The sequence below is a fragment of the Epinephelus lanceolatus genome, chromosome 11 (assembly GCF_041903045.1).
Source record: "Epinephelus lanceolatus isolate andai-2023 chromosome 11, ASM4190304v1, whole genome shotgun sequence".
Lineage (NCBI taxonomy): Eukaryota > Metazoa > Chordata > Actinopteri > Perciformes > Serranidae > Epinephelus > Epinephelus lanceolatus.
In genome coordinates, this window is record NC_135744.1 from 36,284,368 (window position 1) to 36,305,033 (window position 20,666).

Here is a 20,666-nt window from a genome sequence, read left to right on the forward strand (position 1 = left end):
AGATGGTCATTGTTGTTGCACTGGAATGGCCTCCTTGAACTGTCTCTGGCCGCCACTGACTGAGCAAATGCCGCGAAAAAGCTAGTAAGTGGACCTTTGAGTTGAATTAGAAATGTTGACTATGCTGTAGTGACGAGAATGCTCACGTCACTGTCAGTGGGAAATATAGATAAATATTTTTTTAAGAAATACAAGATCAGTTTGTACAGTTGGTTGGGATTTGAATCGAGGACATGCAGTAACGAGGGGTAAGGCATGGATAAGGCATTTAGGTGATATGTAATGTATGTGGTATGAGTGCATATCTGAGTCCTGCGGAGAGAGAAATACGAATTTGATCATGATCTGGAGGACAAACTCAAAGCAAGAGCAGAGGGTTCAGGATGAATCAGAGAAAACAGGCAGAGAAAAGACAGAGAGTCAGATCATGGAGGATTTGTGGAGGATTTGCCCCTGCTGCCTCGCTTTGACTCGAGGACCTGTGACTCACAGCTGAAGAATTATGCACAAGGCTGCATGGGACCAAAGGAACACAGGACTCCAGCTGGGACAAAGACAAAAAGAAACCTCCAAAGAACCCAACTCACACACCCCTCCGCGACCAGCACCGCTGCCTTCTCCTCCTTCCCTTCATCGCATCAATCCTCTCACGCTCTCCCAAGGTCTCTTTTTTGTGGTGGTTATAAACACAACATCAATGGAGTTAGAGAGGCTGTGTGGTGGAATGGGAGGATGGGGGACCACAAACCTCCCTCCCTTTTGCTCTCTTGCATTGATCTTGTCATCACCCAGATGTAGATCCCTCCTAGTGACCACCCTCAGGTCTGCAGATAAAAACCCCAGAACTCATATTTAAAAGGTGATCGTCTCCCTTGACTCCCAAAACGGAAAGCATTTATACTCTTCTAACATTACAAAATAACAGAGGGAGTGCCTCAGTGGTGTCTGATGTATCAGAGGGCTGAAAACCATTCTTTTTTTGATGGATTTGACAGAGCGAGGCAACGAGGCAAGACTCTTCAATGAACCCTAAAATGTTCCGTGATCAGCCGCATCTTAATTTGAGGGCACTTGGTTTTTTAGCCGTCTGTCTCTCGTGCTCCTCCTCGAACATGGCGATCCTGTGCAGCCAAAGTAAACTCATCCACCGCTCCAAAAACCAGATCTCCTCAATCAGGAAATTAAACCTGGCAGGGGGAGGTCAGGCAAGGGAAAATATGACCAAAGGAAAGAAAAGGAAAGTCGTTGTGATGACCTGAGACTTTCGTCTTTCTCTTGTGCTTCTGCATGTGTTGTTCTTTCTTTCCCCCTTTACTTTTGTCTCTTTTTGTCTTTTACCCATCCAGTCTTATGTGGCTGACCTGTTTCTTATGACTGAGGAATATCAAATAAATTGTGGCCATTGAAAACAAAAACAAGTAAATTAGAGGGACAGTTCACCCCAAAATCAAAATACATATTTTTCCTAGTACCTGTAGTGTCATTTATCAGTCTAGATTGGTTTGTTGTGAGTTGCTGAATGTTGGAGATGTCGGCCTTCACTCGAATACATGGAACCATATGGCACTCGGTTTGTGGTTCTGAGAGACTTGAAAGCTCAACAGCAATGTCTCTTTCCTGAAATCATGACCTGGTTACTAAAGATAATCCACAGATTGTTGTGAGCAGTTTCATGTACATGTAGAGCTGTTTTCTTTCTACCGAACCACACTTGCCAACTGTAACAATACGCAGAAGGAAGTGTGCATCTACTTTAGGCTTGTGCTTGTGACTGCGCAATACAGTATGTAAACATAATGGTATTCCCTTGGCTGAGTTGTTACATTAGCTAGCTTAGTGATGCTAACAGAGGTGGGTAGAGTAGCCAAAAATTGTACTCAAGTAAGAGTACTGATACTTTAAAACAATATTACTCAAGTAAAAGTAAAAAGTAGTCATCCAAATAATTACTTGAGTAAGAGTAAAAGAGTATTTGGTGAAAAAACTACTCAAGTACTGAGTAACTGTTGAGTAACGCCTGATTTATTTGTAAAATAAGAACATGAACGTAATCAATCAATCAAAAATAATAATCTGCAAATTCACGTATTTGAAACGATACCCCTTTAACTAAAACAAAATAAATTAAATCTTTACAAACATAACATAAATCAAGGCACAAGAAACACAAATATATTCTTATATATACTGTACATATATATATATATATATATATATATATATAGAGGTGGGTATATATATATAGAGGTGGGTATATATATATATATATATATATATATATATATATATATATATGTATATATGTACTCAGAGGTGGGTAGAGTAGCTAAATATTGTACTCAAGTAAGAGTATTGTTGCTTTAAAACAATATAACTCAAGTAAAAATAAAAAGTATTTTGCATTAAAACTACTCTGAAAAGTACAATTTATCCAAAAAGTTACTCAAGTAAATGTAACTGAGTAAATGTAACTACTTACTACCCACCTCTGGATGCTAAGTGAGCTAGCTGTAGATACACACTTCCTTCTGTGCAGTGATATGGTTGGCGGGGGTTGTTCGGTAGAAAGAAAATAGTTCCTACATGAATCTAGTCACAGCAAGGTCTCTGGATTACGTTGAGTAATTGCATCCTTATTTCTGGAAAGAGACATTGCTGTTGAGTGCCATCTTTGGAGAGAAGGCAGACATCTCTACGGCTGATATTTCCAACTCACAGCAACTCACAGTAAAATAATCCACATTGATAAATGGCACTACAGGTAAGAGGAGAAATAAATGTGTTTTTCTGTCCCTTTAACATATTTGTTACCAAAATGAGAACACGTGGATCTTCAATATTTCAGAAATGTCTTCTCTGACTTTCCTTTTTGTCACTTTTCTTCCCATTTGTCTGTTTTCAATTGTGTTGATGTATACACTTAAGAGCAGAAGGGGAGCTGGTGGGTGAAAATCAAAGACGACATTTAAAAAATGAGCGTGGAACTATTCACCTCTATACTATTTATCATTGTGAATCTGTATTTGTAAGAAAGTGCAGCCAGACAGAGGAGGTAGAAGTAAAGCGGGATAAAGCCATTCAGTCTGCAGCTGATCTGGTTAATATATCATCAAATCTGAAAAGGTATTTCCAGGCTAGGAAGGAGCTTTTACCTTGGATAAGACAGATAAACAGACAGAGGAGAGCAGAAAAGTGAAACAGGGAGACATGAATGAAAGTACAGAAGATTATCCACAGGTTGATGAATGTGTAGCATCAGCAGGATCCTCTTCCTTCAGATTGACTAAACAGAAAATAACAATACAGTTCATTGTCCCTGACCAAACTGGTGTGCAACAGATTGTTTCTGTCTGCTGTGCTGCTTCTGATGTTACATTACATTTACGATACTCCAGAAGAGTTTGTCCGTTGCTCAATATTTGAAGTGTGAGATTACATCCAGTTGTAACCATGAAGCCGAATAACAGAAACAACAGCCAAGTGGAATATATTTTAAATTTCAAGTACAAAACTGACAACCCTCTTCAGACTGACCTGCAGTATGAGTGCAGCAGCGAAATGCTGTAAATCCCATGCTGTTCTGCCTCTCACAGTTTCCACTCACTTCTCGGCATTCACATCTACATTATTATGGATGGATGCTAAATTCCATGTTTCTTTCTCGCACTTCCAAAATGTCAATTCAAATAGGCCACTCAAGACTGAACTTTCACTCGTTTCAATAGGCTGTTTGTGTGGTAACCATCGAAACCAAACAATCTGAAAACATGAAGACTTTCTGGAGGGGGAGAGGAGGGGGGTGTCATCCTACGCAGTCCACCAGACACTTGCCGCCTCATAAGAGCGTCCTTGATAGCAACACCTCCGTGGTTCATATCTGAAGCATTGCCTCAGCTCAGCCAACGTCTGGTGCCAGCTGCAGCCTGATGACCTCACCTCTTTAGGCATCAACTCTCCCTCGCTGTGGGGGTGACAAATCCATGCACAGGCATGCACACACTTGAAGTTAATAGTTTTCATGTCTCTGTGGATGGAGGTGTGAAAGAATAGAGGGAGGATGGTTGAAGGGAAGCACCCACACAAAGACAAGCGGTGTCCTTTAGTCACTCTGCATGGTGTCCTGGTGTTACCCTTTGGTGAGCTGGATGCTTTCCCACTGAACAGCCAACGCCATGGCAACAAACACCTCCCAACCTGAAGAACCAAAGAAGCCCCTTCAGATTTTTTTTTAGTATTATTTATGAGATATGCAAAGTGCTGCTACTTCAACACTTAACTTGAAAGTAAAAGGGGACTGGAAGTGAACCGTTGAGTAGCGCCATTGGAGAGTAATCGCAGTGTTTTATCAGCTTGAGAAACGAGTTGCACGCCATTAATGTCACCAAAGCATTTAATTCTTGGAAATAAATTCTCATAACCCCTGCTTATCCATGCACAGAAGGCAGATTTAGCAGTGCTGTAAATAATGTATTTTATCATTGCTGCAAGTCAGTAAGTCGTGTACTTTTTTGGTCAGAAAATGCAACTGGAGCCAATTACCTGTAATCTGAACAGGAGAGGGGGAAGTCTTTAGATGCCAGTAATTCAGTTATCACTACTTTTGAAAAACCCATGGCCCAAAATGCAATGGGTTTTTCCAAAAACATAATAGTTCATAGAGTGGAGTTATGATGTGATGATGACTTTATCTTTGTACCAGTGGGAGGAGGCTGGAATGTAGCTGTATCCTATTCCTAATGTGAATACCTGCAAAATAAATCCACATCTTCACACACACATCAATACATATACTCACAAAGCTACCAGTGCAGTGTATGATTAAGTTAACTGAAGCTATGTGAGTGTTTTGGCACCTAAAGGGGACAGCAGTTAGTGGTATATCATGTGACATTAAAGTCGTCATCTTTCCCAGCTTACAGTACTTCTAAGAGGATTTAGGTGAACAGTGTCTTTGCTTTCACTTCTTTTTTCAGTTTCTATTTCAAACATTACCCTTGAGAAATAATGACACCATATATACTGGATCTTCTGTGGAAAACCTGTCAGCGAAGAAAAATTCATACCTCTCAGCAGAAATGACTGCATGCTTGAACGCTCTGGGTGTTCTATGGCACAACTTACCTGACTTTTTCTTTCTCTCTCTCTCTCTCATGGGTATTGTCTTTCAGGTCGGGATCAGGAGACAGAGTGTGGTCGCCAACAGTTAGTGAAGATGGCAAGACAAGCCCTTACATGGAGCCTGACTCACAGGTAACCACTGTTTACTCTGGATTTACCGTAGCACAAGAAACAAGGGTTTCTTCAGATTTAGGCTCACACCCACATGGGATGCTGTCAAAAACGATCTGCTTGAATTTCTTATGCTGCCAACACAGAGTTTCAGTTCTCAGATTCAGTCAGGTCTTGGCTGGAAAAGTAGTCTTAAATGACTCACCAGACCACAAATGAGAGAAAGAACTAATCGATGTAGTTAGACAGTGAGGTCTTTGGTTGGCTCTTTGACCTCCATTTTATATTCTTGTCTGTCTCTGGCCCAGTGGTGGAACAAGCAGGTCTCGTATGTATGTTGAAAACAGACTGTGAAAATAATGGACGTAGCTACCATGACATCATCGATTGGTTTGTGGACTCCTGTTTTGAAGCCTTGAGTTTGGCATTGTGGCAGTTGCCATCTTGGTGTTTTGGAGCCAGAAGTGACCATATTTGGACGAGAGGCTGGCAGTGTGGAAGAGCGAGGGGTTGATCTGACTGAGAAGCAGAGGATAGTATCAGCAGATGGCCTGACACTCAAAGTGGGCAGCCCTTAATTACGTATAATGTTAAGCCTTAATAACATTTACAGCTGAGTTATATTAAAATTCACCCCCTGTACAGTTGTCATGAAGAAGGAAATTAGCTAACGAGAACAAAACTGTTTTTGTACTAGGCTGTAAACATGCTTATTTCTGCTGTAGAGTTGGGCATTTTAACATTGAGGTCTGTGGGGACTAGTTTTTGGCACTCCCGTGTTGGCTTCATTTTCCAGTCGCTCATCACTGTCACTTTTACCCATCCCTCCAATCACAGTGGAGAAATAGTGGGGATAAATAGCCTGTAACAAAGACAAACAAAAAGTGGCGGTAATACCACATGTAGTGCTGTTTTGCCACCCTAATCATCACAGGGGAAATTACTAACGACTGCTAGTTTTAACAATTCTAACTTTGTTTCTAAGAAACACGGATATGTCTAAATACTAAAATACCCATGAGTCTCAGTCAGCATTACCATGGAGAAGAAGTGAGACAGAGGCGCATATCAGATTCATCCCAAATGTAAAAATTTGTGAATAAAATGCAGCACCATTATTAAATTCATCCAAAATTTGCCCTGAATCCAAAAGTGCATCGATTGAAGCTGCAGATGCCTGTCAGTATCCGCAACACTGTAAACTTTAGCTCTCACCTGCAGCCCCACTAGTAGCTGTAGTTGCCCCCCCTTTAAAGTTTTCTCAAAAAAATTTTTGTTTTTCTAAAACAGTTGTTCTTCTAGTGCACTGGAGATTAAACAGGGATAATGGCATACCCACCTAAGCCATGGGAGTGCTCCAACTTGCATGTAATATTATCTTTGGGAAACTGAATTGGACTTTTACTTTCAAAACCAGGGGCACCTGATATTGCTCTTCCCACCTCACAACTCCATAGGTTTAGATCTCAAGTGGCTTTAGACAGCTAGAAAGAAAACTGCTGATAGACGATATTAGGTGTTCATAGTTCATGGAACTATGAACAGGACCCTTTAGACCCACATATATCACTCAGTGTTGAGTAACTCTGAATGAAACATCACCTTAAATTCTTAACTTTGCATATTTAATGCTGTACATAAGCACTTCTACTAACCACCTTAGTATAAAAGGTGGCTGGTGGTGGTGACTCAGCTGCACATTGCTCTGGTCTGATTTTTGTCAAACCCTGGTTTGTACTTTGAAATCTACTGCTTTGGATTAGGGCCCTTTGCTACTTACCCCATCAGTTGCAAGAGTGGATAATTCACATCTGGGGTCATAACTTAACAGTACAGTTCTCTGGGTGTGAGACCCAAGTCTTCTCAGTCTGTTTATGTCATAAACAGAATCCATGGAAACAGACACAACACATGATCTGAAAATTGCATGTACACTATCATTCACATGATTATAAATGAGATAATGCAACCCACTGTTCACTGGAATGGTTTTGAAATAGTATCTTGATTGTTCTCCAACCCTACGAGCTGCCAAACGGACATTCAAGGCATGATGAACTCTAGCAGATGATCTTTTCCAAGTTTTCCAGTGCTGGCAAGCCAACAGGTTTCTGAGCACAGAGAGAATAGGAGGTGTGTGTGTGTGTGTGTGTGTGTGTGTGTGTGTGTACATGCGCACATGTGTTGTGAGTGCGGAGACCATGTGACTGAAACAGACAGACAATGAGCATATTGTGGCTCGGAAATGTGAGTGTCCATTCGTCATGTATTGTGTTGTGGTAGTTGTGAAGTCAGGACAGATCTGCGTATCTCTCAGGCCTCGCTGTGGCAGGGTCTCCTTGTCTAAAGAAGGGTGGAACAGACGCACAAAGAGCTGAAGTGAAATCTATCTGTCCATTCATCAGTGGGAGTTTTTGATGCCTTTACAGGAAGGTATTGTTTTCAGTGGCAGAGACAAAAGTGAAAGAAGATTAAGTGAATGTATTCATCTGGGCTGTCAGATGATTTCTGTAACGTTATGAATAACAGCACCTCCCCAGCGACTTTCATTTTGAAATTGCCATCTAGTAATTGATGTGTTGCACCGCTGAGTATTTTAGTGTATCTTATACTGTACTATGGCCACAGAAGCTACTTTCTGATTGGCAGGAGACCAGCAAAACTGTATAACAGGACATCTCAAACAAAGATTTAGTGCGCAGTGACAGGAATTCAGTAACCAGTGTTCTACCACCACAGGCTTATTCAAGATTCTATGCAGGAACTATTTTCTTTCTACCTAACTACACCTACCAACCACATCACTGTGCAGAAGGAAGCATGCATCTACTGCTAGCTCACCTAGCACTAGTGCTAGCTAGCGTAACAGCTCAGCCGAGGATGCCATTAATGTTTACATATTGTGCTGTCATAAACAAAAGCCTCTCATCCATGAGTAGATGCACGCTTCCTTCTGTGCGATGATACGGTTGGCGGATGTTATCTGGTAGAAAAAAAATAGTTTTGACATGAAACTGCGGATTATCTTGAGTAACGGAGTCATGATATCTGGAAAGAGATATTGTTGTTGAGTTTTTCAGATGTATTTTTCTGGTGCTTTGAGCACCACAAGCCATTTAGTTCCATTATATTGGAACCCCTCCCCCAAACAAATGTCAACATGCACTGCCTTAATCATAAACCAGACTGCAATAGTTGGATGAATGTGGATGTAAAACTGTATGATATGAGGTATAAATTCACTTTTAATAGCCTGTAAGCGAGCTTCCATGTTCCAAAAATGGGCAGAAATCTGCTGCAACGTTTTCATCTCACAATCTCAGCACCAGACGGGTCTTGCTTTGATTAACATGAGGAAATATCAAACCTGAATGAGACAGGAACCATCCGCAACAACTGTTTATATAAACACAGTAATGAATGACAGGAGGGGTTTGCATGTGGGTAATTCGAGTGGAGCAAAACTGTCTCGCTCATGCTCTTTGCTCTCAGTGCTTACTCTCTCAGTATCTCTGTAACATCTTATCCAGTCCTTCCTCTCCATCACTGAAGTCTAAAAATGTTCCCTGGCGTCTCTTTTAATGAAGTGAACCTGGACAGTTGGAAACTGCCAAGTCAGGGCCACTTTACCGTCACGCTCAGGTGGATTCCTCTGAGGATGAAAAGAAGAAACATCCGCTCCCTGGGGTCACATAAAAGACCAAGGCTCTCTTTTTCTTTCTCCACACTGACACATAACAATGCCAGTTGTTCCTCAGTGGAAACAATATATGCACCATGGCCTCTGTCACACCAGCAGAACCAAATCCAAGCTGAGCTATGTGATACCTTTGGCCCACAGTTACACTAATGATGAGCTAGTTTGGACAGCGTGAGCAAAAATTAACTGAATCAAATCACTGGATGAGGATGACAACACAGTTTCTGATTGTGCTGGCAAAGTTTTGAAGATGTGTCTGTCATCCACAATTTACCTACAGCGATGTGTCGTGATCTGCTACATTAGGACTCTTGCTGAAGCAGTTCAATTTGGCCATTAGGGTAAAAACTGAGACATGCCAGGACACTTCAGCTCATGTATAAAGGAAACAGTTGCTTGGAAAAATGACCACACATTTTTACTGGTCAACACAGGCATTCATTGGTGTTTTTACTCTGCAGACTGACTCCATTAACTAAGAATATTACAGAGAGAACATCTTTTTTTTTGTGGCAAAGTGCTACCACTTGAGCCCCATAAACTGCTTCCTAATGATTACAAATCCAATGACAGCACTCTTCGGGACATTCTGTGTTCAACATTTCCCTTTTTATTTATGGAGTCCTTGTTCTTGACCACTGGCTTTGTTGGAAATTCCAGTCCCGCTTGTGGGAATAAGCTACTGAGCAGGAAGTGACACATGGAAGCTGTGAGGTGTTTCCTTTCACCTTGTGAACATGGGAGAGTCTCATAAAAGTCAGTGAGGAAATGCTGTATTGTTGGATATAAGTAAGTGTGTGATGGGATACTGTTGACGTGACTTTTTGCGGTGGCTTTTGGGGTGTTTCTTTGGGAAATTCAGTGGAGCTGTATGATGTGTTTCTATTGGCAAGACTGTCCCCAGACTACCGGATGTCACACACAACTTCCTGAAATAGAAATAATTTGATAACAAAGGGTGGCAGGGATGAGGTAATGATGCCGTGTCATGCAGTAAGCAAACAGCAAGTGCATGTAAAGGTTTGGCAAACCAATTTGCAGAAGTATCTCGGCGTCTTGTTCAGGAGTGAGGGTAGAATGGAGTGTGAGATGGATTGGCGGTTTGGCGCAGTGTCTGCAGGGATGCGGATGCTGTGTTGGACCATCGCGTTGAAGACAGAGCTGAGCCGGAAGGTGAAGCTTTCGATTTGCTGGTCCATTGACGTCCCAGCCCTTACCTATGGTCATGAGCTATGGGAAGTGACCGAAAGAATGAGTTTGCAGATACAAGCGGCTGAAATGAGTTTCCTCCGTGGGGTGGCTGGGCTCAGCCTTAGAGATAGAGGAAGGAGCTCGGACAGCTGCAGGGAGCTCGGAGTAGAGCCGCTGCTCCTTTGTGTTGAAAGGGGTCAGTTGAGGTGGTTCGGGCATCTGATCAGGATGTCTCCTGGGTGCTTCCAGTTAGAGGTGTTCTGGTAGGAGGCCCCAGGGCAGGCCTAGAACACGCTGGAGGGAATACATATCTCATCTGGCCTGGAAACACCTCAGGGTCCCCCAGGAGGAGCTGGAAAGCGTTGGATGTAGGTAGGAGTCATCTGGAATACTTTGCTCAGCCTGCTGCCCCGACGACCAGGCTAAGGATAAGCAGTTGGAAATATATTGTTGGATGGAAGGTTCACCGTGTAGTTCTGGGAAGACAAATTAGTTGTAATCAGATGTTTCGCACAGCTTCCAAACTCCATGCAAACAATGGGGTGCCCTTGAGAGAGAGGATGCTAAAGGTGTTTGACGAAGGATTTTCCTATAAAGCAATGTATAGACACATATAAAAGTAATCCCTCTCAGTCATCACTTATGACCCACTAGTGTGTGCACTCCACAGACCCTGCCCTCTGCTTGTATTTCCTTAATTTCTTCTGATTTTGCTTTTTTCCCGATGTTCTTGGGCACAGCATGCAGGTGAGGTTGGGATTTTATAAAATGGTAGTGACAAGGTGCCAGACAGTAAGCAGCAATGCAGCCAAGACAAAGCTGTAAATATTGCAGACAGTGTGGTGAAATGTCAAGCAGACAAAACTGGGGTTGGCTTTCAGTTTTGCTGGTGATATTGTCACTTTTTCTGCAATGCCAACTTTTGGAAGCTGGAAAAAAAAGATGCTTAACACCAGATGGCTAACACGTTTTCAGGTCTAGTCCACATGTACATGGGTATTTTGAAAACCTGATTATTCCCTTCTTCATTTAAGAAAATCCTGTCCACACAAGCGCTGTTTTTAAAAAATCACTGTGCAAATTAAGGCACAGCTGAAGCACTTTTAAGAGCATGCCAAACCAGCAGGTGATGATATAACCCTAATCCACGCAAAGAAGAATAAGAAAAAGATGTTGGACGATGAAAACCCCAAGAAAAGAGATAACAATGCACTCTCTACACGGTACAAGCCCAAACTCAATTTTTCCTGTCTACGTGTCAACACTGAAAATTACGTTTCTGAAAATCTTCATGGAGTTTTACAAAAGTCCATCATCAGTGACCAAAAACACAATTTTCATGAGGCCAAATTGCATATAAGAGGCAGCGTTTTAAAAAATACCTGTGTATGTGTGGACTAGGCCTCAAAATCAAAGACCAGCAGTACTTTTACACAGCTGCATCACTTCCTTTGCTGTGACAGGTCTGTCATGCCCTCCTGACCTCATCTGATCCTCATCTGGTATTAAAATTTGAGCGGTCAGATACGCAAATTATCACTTCAAGATGGAAATTACATCAGGTTTTGTGAGATGCCCTAAAATTAAATTATGTCTAGTGGCTTAAGCATAGATTCTGCTGTAACACAACCCCATGCAAAAAAAACAACATAAAAATCTCATCACATGCCTTAAATCTGAACCTTTTTCCAATGAGAAAGACAGTTTTAGAGAGAAAATGCCTCTCTGCCTTGTAAATGGTTATCCCATTGTACATCTGTTGGCCCTGCTCTTGGAACGGTTACGCAGAAGTAAAGTGACACCACCAGTTACTGACATTTCAGGTTTTTAAAAATTCTTTCCTTACATTACACAGTGGCAGTTTTGAGTTGGTGGGAATAGCCTATTGGTCAATGTAAAAGCCAAATGGTATTCCTTTGGCAAGTAACATCAGAATGCCATTCATGGTGGCTACCCTATTATTAAAGTGAAAGCTATTGTGGCCGAGCACTATGGCCTTGTGGAAAGAATGAGGCCTCACAATGCGGAAGCTGAAAGGTCTGGATCACACGTCACCGAGGCTTCCAGTCTCAGTGCAGGAGCTGGCAGCTGAAGTCGAATTCTCTGAGCTAACATTAATAGGAGCTGACAGACGGATTCCTTGCATGACTTACAAACCGTAATTCCCTCAGTGCTTAGAATTGAATTTTACTCCAGACAAAGAAAATATGTGCTTGATGCAAATTTGTTTTATGAATGGAACAAGGTAGAGGCTTTCCAATATCTGTCATTAAGAATCATTTGCCTTCTAAAAACACAAAATACTAATACGTTGAAAACTTTAGTTTCAAGGGTTGTAAACTTAATTTGTCAAAGATGCTGAGGAATGATCGATAGTGAGGCCAGTTAGAATGATGGACTCCCTGCAAAAACTGGATAAACATTTACACCATAGAGACCCTGAATACGAAACAATACAGGGCCATTAAAGGGTCTAGAGTACTCTCATAGGCTGCCAAAATATGTTTACTGGATCCACTGATGCTTAATCCCCTGCCAGGGAATCTTAGAGCAGTTTAACATTGCTGGGAAGTCTTTTTAACAGCTCCACATTCATTCACACAGGAGGCCTTTTAGATCACGGACCTCTGACCCCACTTATTTGGTTGTTTGTGTTCACTAATCAGCCAGTAATCCCCAGAAATGTCCAAATCAGTCTTTGGGTTTTCCTAATGGAGCCCTCCCTGCTCTGCTTGGCTGTCAGCATTCTGGGGAGTGGACGGGGTCATTGAGAGCACTCTCTGCCGGGGTGAGGAGGTCCGGACAGACGGCAGCCATCCACGTTCATTTAGATCAAGAAGATTTAGAATAAGCGTGTTTCTCTGGTCTTGATTCTGAATCGCTGAGAGAGAAAAAGTCCAAACTGGATAAAGGTATTGCAGCTTATTTGCTGTGTTGCACCATCCTGTGTATTAAACCCTCCTCTGATTATAAACTTAAACATTTATGAGACACGGGTCAATAGTACGATTGTGTCTTTTGAATGAAAGATTTAAAAATTATTGGCATCAGCAATCAAACAAACTGGTTTGCTAGCAAGCAGCAACCTCCGGATCTGAAAAGTGAAGCCACTGCCAAAGTGCCTTAAACCTGCATTCTTTCTAATGGCCAGCAGGGGGCGACTCCATTGGTTGCAAAAGAAGTCGAAGTGTGTGCAACTCTATAACAAAATGTCCCTACTTCTCACCTGATTTGTTACTTCGGTAGACATTTTCCTTATGTGTTTATGGTCTTTATCGCTAGTTTAAACTCTTCTTCAATACAGTACAATGTTCATTTTGCACAATATAGTCCCATCTAGAGTAAAACAGACGATAAAGCAGGGTATGCTTTAGGGCATGACAGCCGCTACCACAGCGGTGTCCTTGACTTCTCATTCATTCACAGCTTCACTCTCTCATTAATGGCTCACAAAACAAAACAATATGGCAATGGCTAAAATCCCCAACTCGCGGCTTCAGAACAGCAGCCATAAACCAATACGTGACATTACAGTGGCTATGTCTGCTTATTTTCTACAGTCTGTGCTTGCTAACTGACAGCTCACAAATTCAAACATTAAAATCGTATCAATTTTTTTTTCACCTGAAAATATTCAGGCTGCATTGTAATGCCGTAACTGGCTGAATTGCAAAGAATTTAATTCAACCCAGTGGTGACTTGGCATGGTCAGTAACAGTTTTTTAATGGCTTTATTTAATAGAGGAAATTGATAAAAGGCATCACATTTTAAATGGATTCTAATGCTACATCCATCTTCCCTGGAGCATTTCTTCCTTCTCAGACAGGCTCACTGCCAGAGGCCCTAAAAACTCTACTATTTTCTGGTCCCCCCACCACCCGCAACCTCAGCTCTCTGCAACCTCCTCTCTAGCCCGTCTGTCTGTCCTCCCAGAGAGGCTCCCAGGGCCAGGCCCAGGGAGCCATAAAGGGCTGGTTTGTGTTTGGTTAGTGGTGCAGAGCGCCATGTGAAAAGCTTAATTTCGAAGGTCCAGGGGGATTAAACCATGCAGGAGGCAGAAAAGGAGGTGGTGTATGTATGTGTGTGTGTGTTATCGTGAATTTGGGTATGTGTGTCTAGTGAGGCAGGCAGGCTAAGGTCTCGGTCCTCAGTTAAAGACAGACATATGATTTCAATTAAGGTCCTCCACCTTTTTCTCCTCATCCCCTCCTCCTCTCATCCATCTATCCCTCCCTGAACAAACTGTGGTTGTGGACTGAGGTACTAGAGCTGAAACTGCAGTCTTCTCTCATTCAAGACCTTATTAATCAGGGTAACTTTCAGTCAGGTTGATGAATGGAGGAACATGGTGCCTCTTGGCTGAATGCTAAACACAATGCAGTTTATATGAGCTTATATGGAGGTAAATGCACATGCCGGCAAAAGCAAACTTTCTTTCTCTTTCTGTCTTTCTTTCTTTCCGTCTTTGGCATCGGTTCATCCTGAGCCATTAGCCATGCTTGGTTACAATTGTAAAACAGGTCAGTGAAATCAGATGGCAGCCTGGATTTATGTCCACATAGAAGTAGACATTGCTGCTTCTCATAAATAGTTACTGCATTTAGATCTCTTTTGCCTCCTTTCTCTGACTTTCTTCCCCCTTTCAAAGTTTTTCTTCTTTCGAGCCAGGAGGAATGCAGTCAAGATTTGGGAGAAAATGAAAGAGTAGCGATGCTCAAGAGAGAGAAATTAGGAAATAGATGATCTCACAGATGGCCTTTTTCAACAGTCTTGTTATGTTGAGTTTCTGTTGGAGATAAAAGTGGAGCTGCTCATATTAACTCTAAACTGTTTTGACTACACTGGGAAAACAAGATAAGGTTTCCAAGGGAATTAGGGTGATAAGGCACTCACCAAATTAACGGGACTGTCACCTTAAGACAAAATCCCCATTAAACCTATATGTTGTCCAGACGTGAAAAGGTAGAATAAATCTTTTTAATGGGAAAGTTGGCTTACAGCAGATTTCTGTGTAATAAAAGGAAACCAAGCCACCATACCTTCAGAGCAACTTGAAAGCACTTACAGGTCCTGAATGTTACCAAACTGGCATTTTTATAAGGCAAGCACCAGATGTGCTGCCTTATAAATCTGCCATCCACCCAAAGCAAATATCTTTGCAACAGGCATGCGAGGAAAGAGTGTTACGGGAAAGAAAGACAAAAGGAATGGTTGGGGAGGGGGTTTAGTTCAGTTGAAACAGGAGTCACACCATGTCATGCAGGAGTGTGAGGGTGAAAATGGGTAAACATGTACGTGCTGCCGATAACAGGGAAATAAACCCACAGTTTTTTAAGGGCTCTGTACAGATTTTCCCTTATCTGAATTAAGGGCATAAAGCAGGCCAGTCCCCAGAAGAAAGTATTGGCATTGTACGGCTTAGTCCCGTTACACCCCTTGCCCCTACCACTCAGCCCTTATCCCTTCGTTTTGCACGTTCACATCTCGGTGTAGATTGCCCCAGTTCTTGTTGGGATTGAGAGATATTGCAAAGTGTTAGGGCTACATGGCCCTCCAAAAGGAGGTTTATTAGAGTCTCATAACAATCCAAAACGAGTGTTATGAGAAATCATCGGCAAGATGGCTGCACAAACAACAAAAGAAATCTACAACTGTATTTAAATATTTTATAAATATTTTCATTACAACAAGCATAAGACAGAAAATTGCTCGTAGTATGCTGATGTCTCAGTAGCTAAGCAGCTAGCTAGCTAGCTAGCTAACTTTACATTGTTATTGCGGATTTGTGCATGATAGTACTGCATTCTGATATATTTACATGCAGCATTACCGCCCTTTGATGGCATATGATGTCTGGAATTTAGCAGAAGTCTGGCAAAGTTGCTGCACGTTTCCACTCCTGTGATATCAGTGCAGACTGGCACAGCAAGAGCACGGGTTGCTAACATTAGCCTGACTTGTTTGATCGATTAGCGTGAAACTTAAGTTATGAATGAATTGCTCTTTTTCCAAGAGATAAATGGCAAATGTCATTGTGATAACACCATTATTGCCATGGTTTTGTCCATTTATGTAAACACCATCAACGGCAACTGATGACGCATCAGGGTCTTGAAGGGTTGTCCCTCTTCATAAGGGAAGATTTTAACCAGTAACCCTCACAACTTTGTTCTTCAAGGGCAAAAGGGCATTCGAAAGCAATGATAGCGGTACAACATAAGAAATATGACTGGTCCAAAGTTACTGCAAACTATGGATGTGTTCCATTTGTATGGTTCATACCCATGAAACATCAACTTTCCAAATGTGACATGGTTCCTATTTCATGCTTATGAGCTTTCTTTGTCACCAAAGCCAAGCAGCAGAGCGCTGAAGACATCTTTTCGAGACCAACAAACAACAAAACCGGCTGTTTTTTAACAAGGATCAGCGACATTTTATGCCATGACTGTGGCACCAAAACTGGATGTTCTGAACCAAAACTTGATCTTTTCCGAACCGTAACCAAGTGGTTTCCAGAAACGTACAGTGCCAACACTTATTCTGGCGATTGAGACACTTAAGGATAGACAGATTGTCGAGTACATCTGTGACAATTTTTAATTACGGGCTATGTAAATATAACCGACGAGATCTTCTTTAGAGTAGTTTCACCTTCAGGCATCGAAGGAAGGTGGAAATGTCGTTTTTTCTTGTCTTTATATCATCATATATGTTAGCATGTGATTACTTGTCCTCCTTTACATGTCATGTTTGTACAGATTAGGAGTCATAAAGGTAATATCTTAACTGTCATGCCACTGCAGGAGCGTGTAACATAATACACACCTAGGGATTTACCCCCACTACCTCCTTTATTCTCTGAGCACAGGCATGAATAAGCTCGCCTGACAGTCATTTAGTTATTGTACTGATTGTGATCTGCAGATTTAGCCCCTGTCTAAATTTGAGAAATGAATAATGGCTTTTCATTAAAACTCAAAACACATGTTGAGACGGTGATTTGTTCCGAAGAACTTTCACCCTTCCAGTTGTGGATATGATCTCAGAAAATGAAAGACGTAGGATTAATTGAACTGTGAAATAAAGGAATTCTAGGTTCAAAAGGGCACTTGGGGTAAAATCCTTCCATCCGTTTTCTTTTACTGTTGAAATGCTTTAAAAATTGATCTTTCAAAGAAAGGGTGGAGATGTTTTGGGCAGGAGAGTGGTACAGAAAGCAGCATTAAAATGTAAGTCCCAGGTCAAAACAAATGGTGTGTCTAATTCAGCATTAGGGCCACATGTTCATTTGAACTCTCATTCTACTATAGTGTGGATGGTGGGGGGGGCATCTGTGATTTCATTAAATGTCATTAATCCTTGTATATTCACAGATGTGAAAGTTAAGGGAACCTTTGATTAAAATCATATGAGATCCGCCATCTGTACAAATAGGGCTAAAGATAACGAGTAAGATCTGGTTTGGCCTGTTTGTTTCTGCGGTGAGCACCAGGCTTCAGAGTGTCTGGTTTACTTGGAGAGGGAGCCACAGAGAGCTGGGTGTTTCTGACATCCTGCCCAAACAGGGTTTGGCCTCTGGGAGAGAAGTTGCATGGAGTGCTGACTCCCCTGCCTGCTTCTCCGAACTTTAACCATGAATGGCTGTCTGCTAGTGTTTTGTTCGGAGGGTTTCGGGATTCATCCATCTTTACTGTCCGAGGTTTTGGGGAGAGTAGGAAGAGGTGGTTTTAAATTTCTTGAAAGCCATCAGTCTTAACTACAGGAGGCATGGCAATGACAGAGCCGCTTTTCCAAGTTGTGGGCTTGTTGGTGTAGAGGAGAGGCGGACTGAAAAGTGCTGATTACAAAAGACCTGTGAGTGTTTGGGTGTGTGAGTGTATGTGTGTGAGTGTATGTGTGGTCCTGGTGAGGGTTGAGGACAGGATGACATCCAGCAGACCCATCTGTTGAAGTGACGGGGGGTCCTGTCTGGAGAAGCTGTGAAGCTCCACCTCCTGTGGGTAAGGCACTTTAAACTTGCCCAAAACACACATGGTCACGCACAATCTCACACACATGCTCGGACACTCATTCCAGTGGCTCACCATTACAACAGTCCGACTGTCTCTCATCCTACTGCGTTGCTTAACTTGTAAACAAGTCATTTTGTTTCAGCTAAAATGTTTATAAGCTGCCTATCTCTGAAATTCAAAACACTAAAACACTATCAGGGGTGGTGACATCATCGCAAGCCATGCAATAAAACTTTATCTGTACAGTTCAGTGTCCGAGACGGACGAGCCGGGCTGGCAGTGAGCGCTATCACTGAAGTGCGCTGATAGCTGTGGTAAACACTGAAAGGCTCGCTGATGTCACTGTGGGGTTTGTGTAAATCCATGAAAAGGGCGTTGACCTCTGCATAAACACACTGAGTATACAGTGGTGTAAGTGTAGGTGTCTGTGCATCTGTCCTGCATTAGTCCAGCAGATTTCTTCCAAACAGCTCCAGTGGAGCAACCATGGGGCAAGAATGTGGAAAGTGTGCTGCAGCACGTCAGAAAGATGATAATTTAATCTTTTACAGTATCTCAGCTCTGTCAGCTTCTATAAACTCCTCAATCCATAGAAGAAGGAGCCAGGGAGGAAAAAACTAAACATTTTTTCAATATTTACTCTACACAAGTTAATTTGTTTTGACAGAAACATCTGCAGGAAATCTAAGTCAAGCTCCTTCTTAATAAGCCTTACTATTAAAGAGGGGAAAGCAGAAATGATGTGGAAAAAAGCTTTTCTCTCAAATCCTCACTGCTGTGAAGCCTCATTTAGGAACAACCGCTTTTTCTGCCTTTGAAGAATTGTGGCTTTCTATTCAGGGCACCACTGGGCTTGTTTTCTGTCTTTACTCTCATTTCCTGAGCTAAAACATAATGGTGCATTCTGTAATGGGTCCATTACCCTTTTTTCTTCCTCCTAACATTATTAATTATTTCTCTGATGTAACCTGCTCTTTCTCTTTCACCATTGTGTCCATGCTTTTGTGGTTTTGCATAATCTCCGTACTATTAACAGCAGATATCTTGTAATGTTTTCTTTGCTTCTTTAAAATTTCTTAAATGTTTTTTTTCCCCTTTCTTTGTAGAATTTCCGTCCCATCACCAGTGGATATGTTGGCTCCAGTCGCAAACCTTCATACACCCCTGAACCCCAGAGCCCACAGGCTCCTCAGTATCAGCAGGTTCCCCATTCCCCGCAGGCTCCCCAGCCCACTCACCTGAATAACGGACACGCCAGACCCAACAACGGCCACAGCTATGGATACGGAAATGGAACCGGACACGCTCAATACAACAACCCAGCGGGACTTTATTCCCACAACGGCAGCAACGGAGACAGATCTCTGCCAAGCAAGATGGGAGGCCTTAGCCTCAGCGCCACACATAGGTGAGGTGATCAAAGTGTTTGCTGCATAGAAAGGCACAGAAAGTAAAATATAGACAAATGGGTCCTAAAACCTACCACAGCTTTCAGTTTTGTCAGGATAAGTAATCTGTATTAACTGATAGTTGCAAACTTTACCTCATTTTTTACCCTTTTTTACTACCAGAAAAAAAAATTCAGAGCCATCAACATTAGACGTATCGGCTTGTCGCTCCATACATAGATGAATTACTTAACAGGCCCAGGGGCCCAAAGTCACAGGGTCGCCCCCCGGCCTTCACCTGCAAGAGGTTACACAAATTTAAAGCATACTGTGATGCAGGGGAACTACAGGGAGACAAAAAACTACTTAAAAAAAAAATGCGCAGAATGTCCAAAAAAAGACGCAAATAAACCCACAAAAGACACAAAACAACTACAGTCACAAAATGACCACACATCTACCCCAAAGACACACACAATGACCCCAAAGAGATGCAAAGGAACTAAGACAACACAGAAAACAAAATGACCAAGAAAGATACAAATATACCTCATACAGAGACACGAACTTACCAAAGAAGACACACATATACCTCAAAGGGACGCAAAAATGACCTCAAAGAGACATAAAACAACCACAAAGAGATGCAAAGGGACTACAAAGAGAAGCTAAACGACTACAAGCAGTCAGAAAAATGACCAAGAAAGACACAAATATACCTCAAAGAGGCATGAAACGACCACAAAGAGATGCTACAGAAATACAAATAGACACACAACAACCAATGCCTCAAAAAGACACAAAACAACTACAACCACTACACAGTCAGTGTAAGAGAGGTCATGGGGCCTTTTGAATACCTGTGCCCAGGGGCCCATTGTCTCATTATCAGCCTGAGTCTCCCTGACTTTTCTCAGAGTCTGTCACTCAACACCAATTTTGTGTGAAAATCACACAAGGAAATAGTAGTGAGATTCAAATGTCTGCTTCTAAAATCCATTAACTTTCCATTAAAGCATCACAAAGTCAGATTGTTAAAAAAAAATGCACCTACGTTGTATTTTGACATTTCCCAGATGCAGCTTTTTAATGTGCTGACTCCCCTAACACATAGCAGAAACACAGAAACAGACACACTTTAA

The 20,666-nt window shown here is 42.0% G+C and overlaps 1 protein-coding gene across 1 annotated transcript in view; it reads left to right on the forward strand.

Annotated features, from left to right (window-relative positions):
* pdlim4 (PDZ and LIM domain 4) overlaps nucleotides 1-20,666 on the forward strand; it is a 59,801-nt gene that overhangs the window by 22,211 nt on the left and 16,924 nt on the right. The window contains exons 3-4 of the mRNA XM_033644534.2: nucleotides 5,169-5,250; nucleotides 19,243-19,544. Of these exons, the coding sequence (XP_033500425.1) occupies nucleotides 5,169-5,250; nucleotides 19,243-19,544 (384 nt within the window). The remainder of the gene's footprint in view (nucleotides 1-5,168; nucleotides 5,251-19,242; nucleotides 19,545-20,666) is intronic.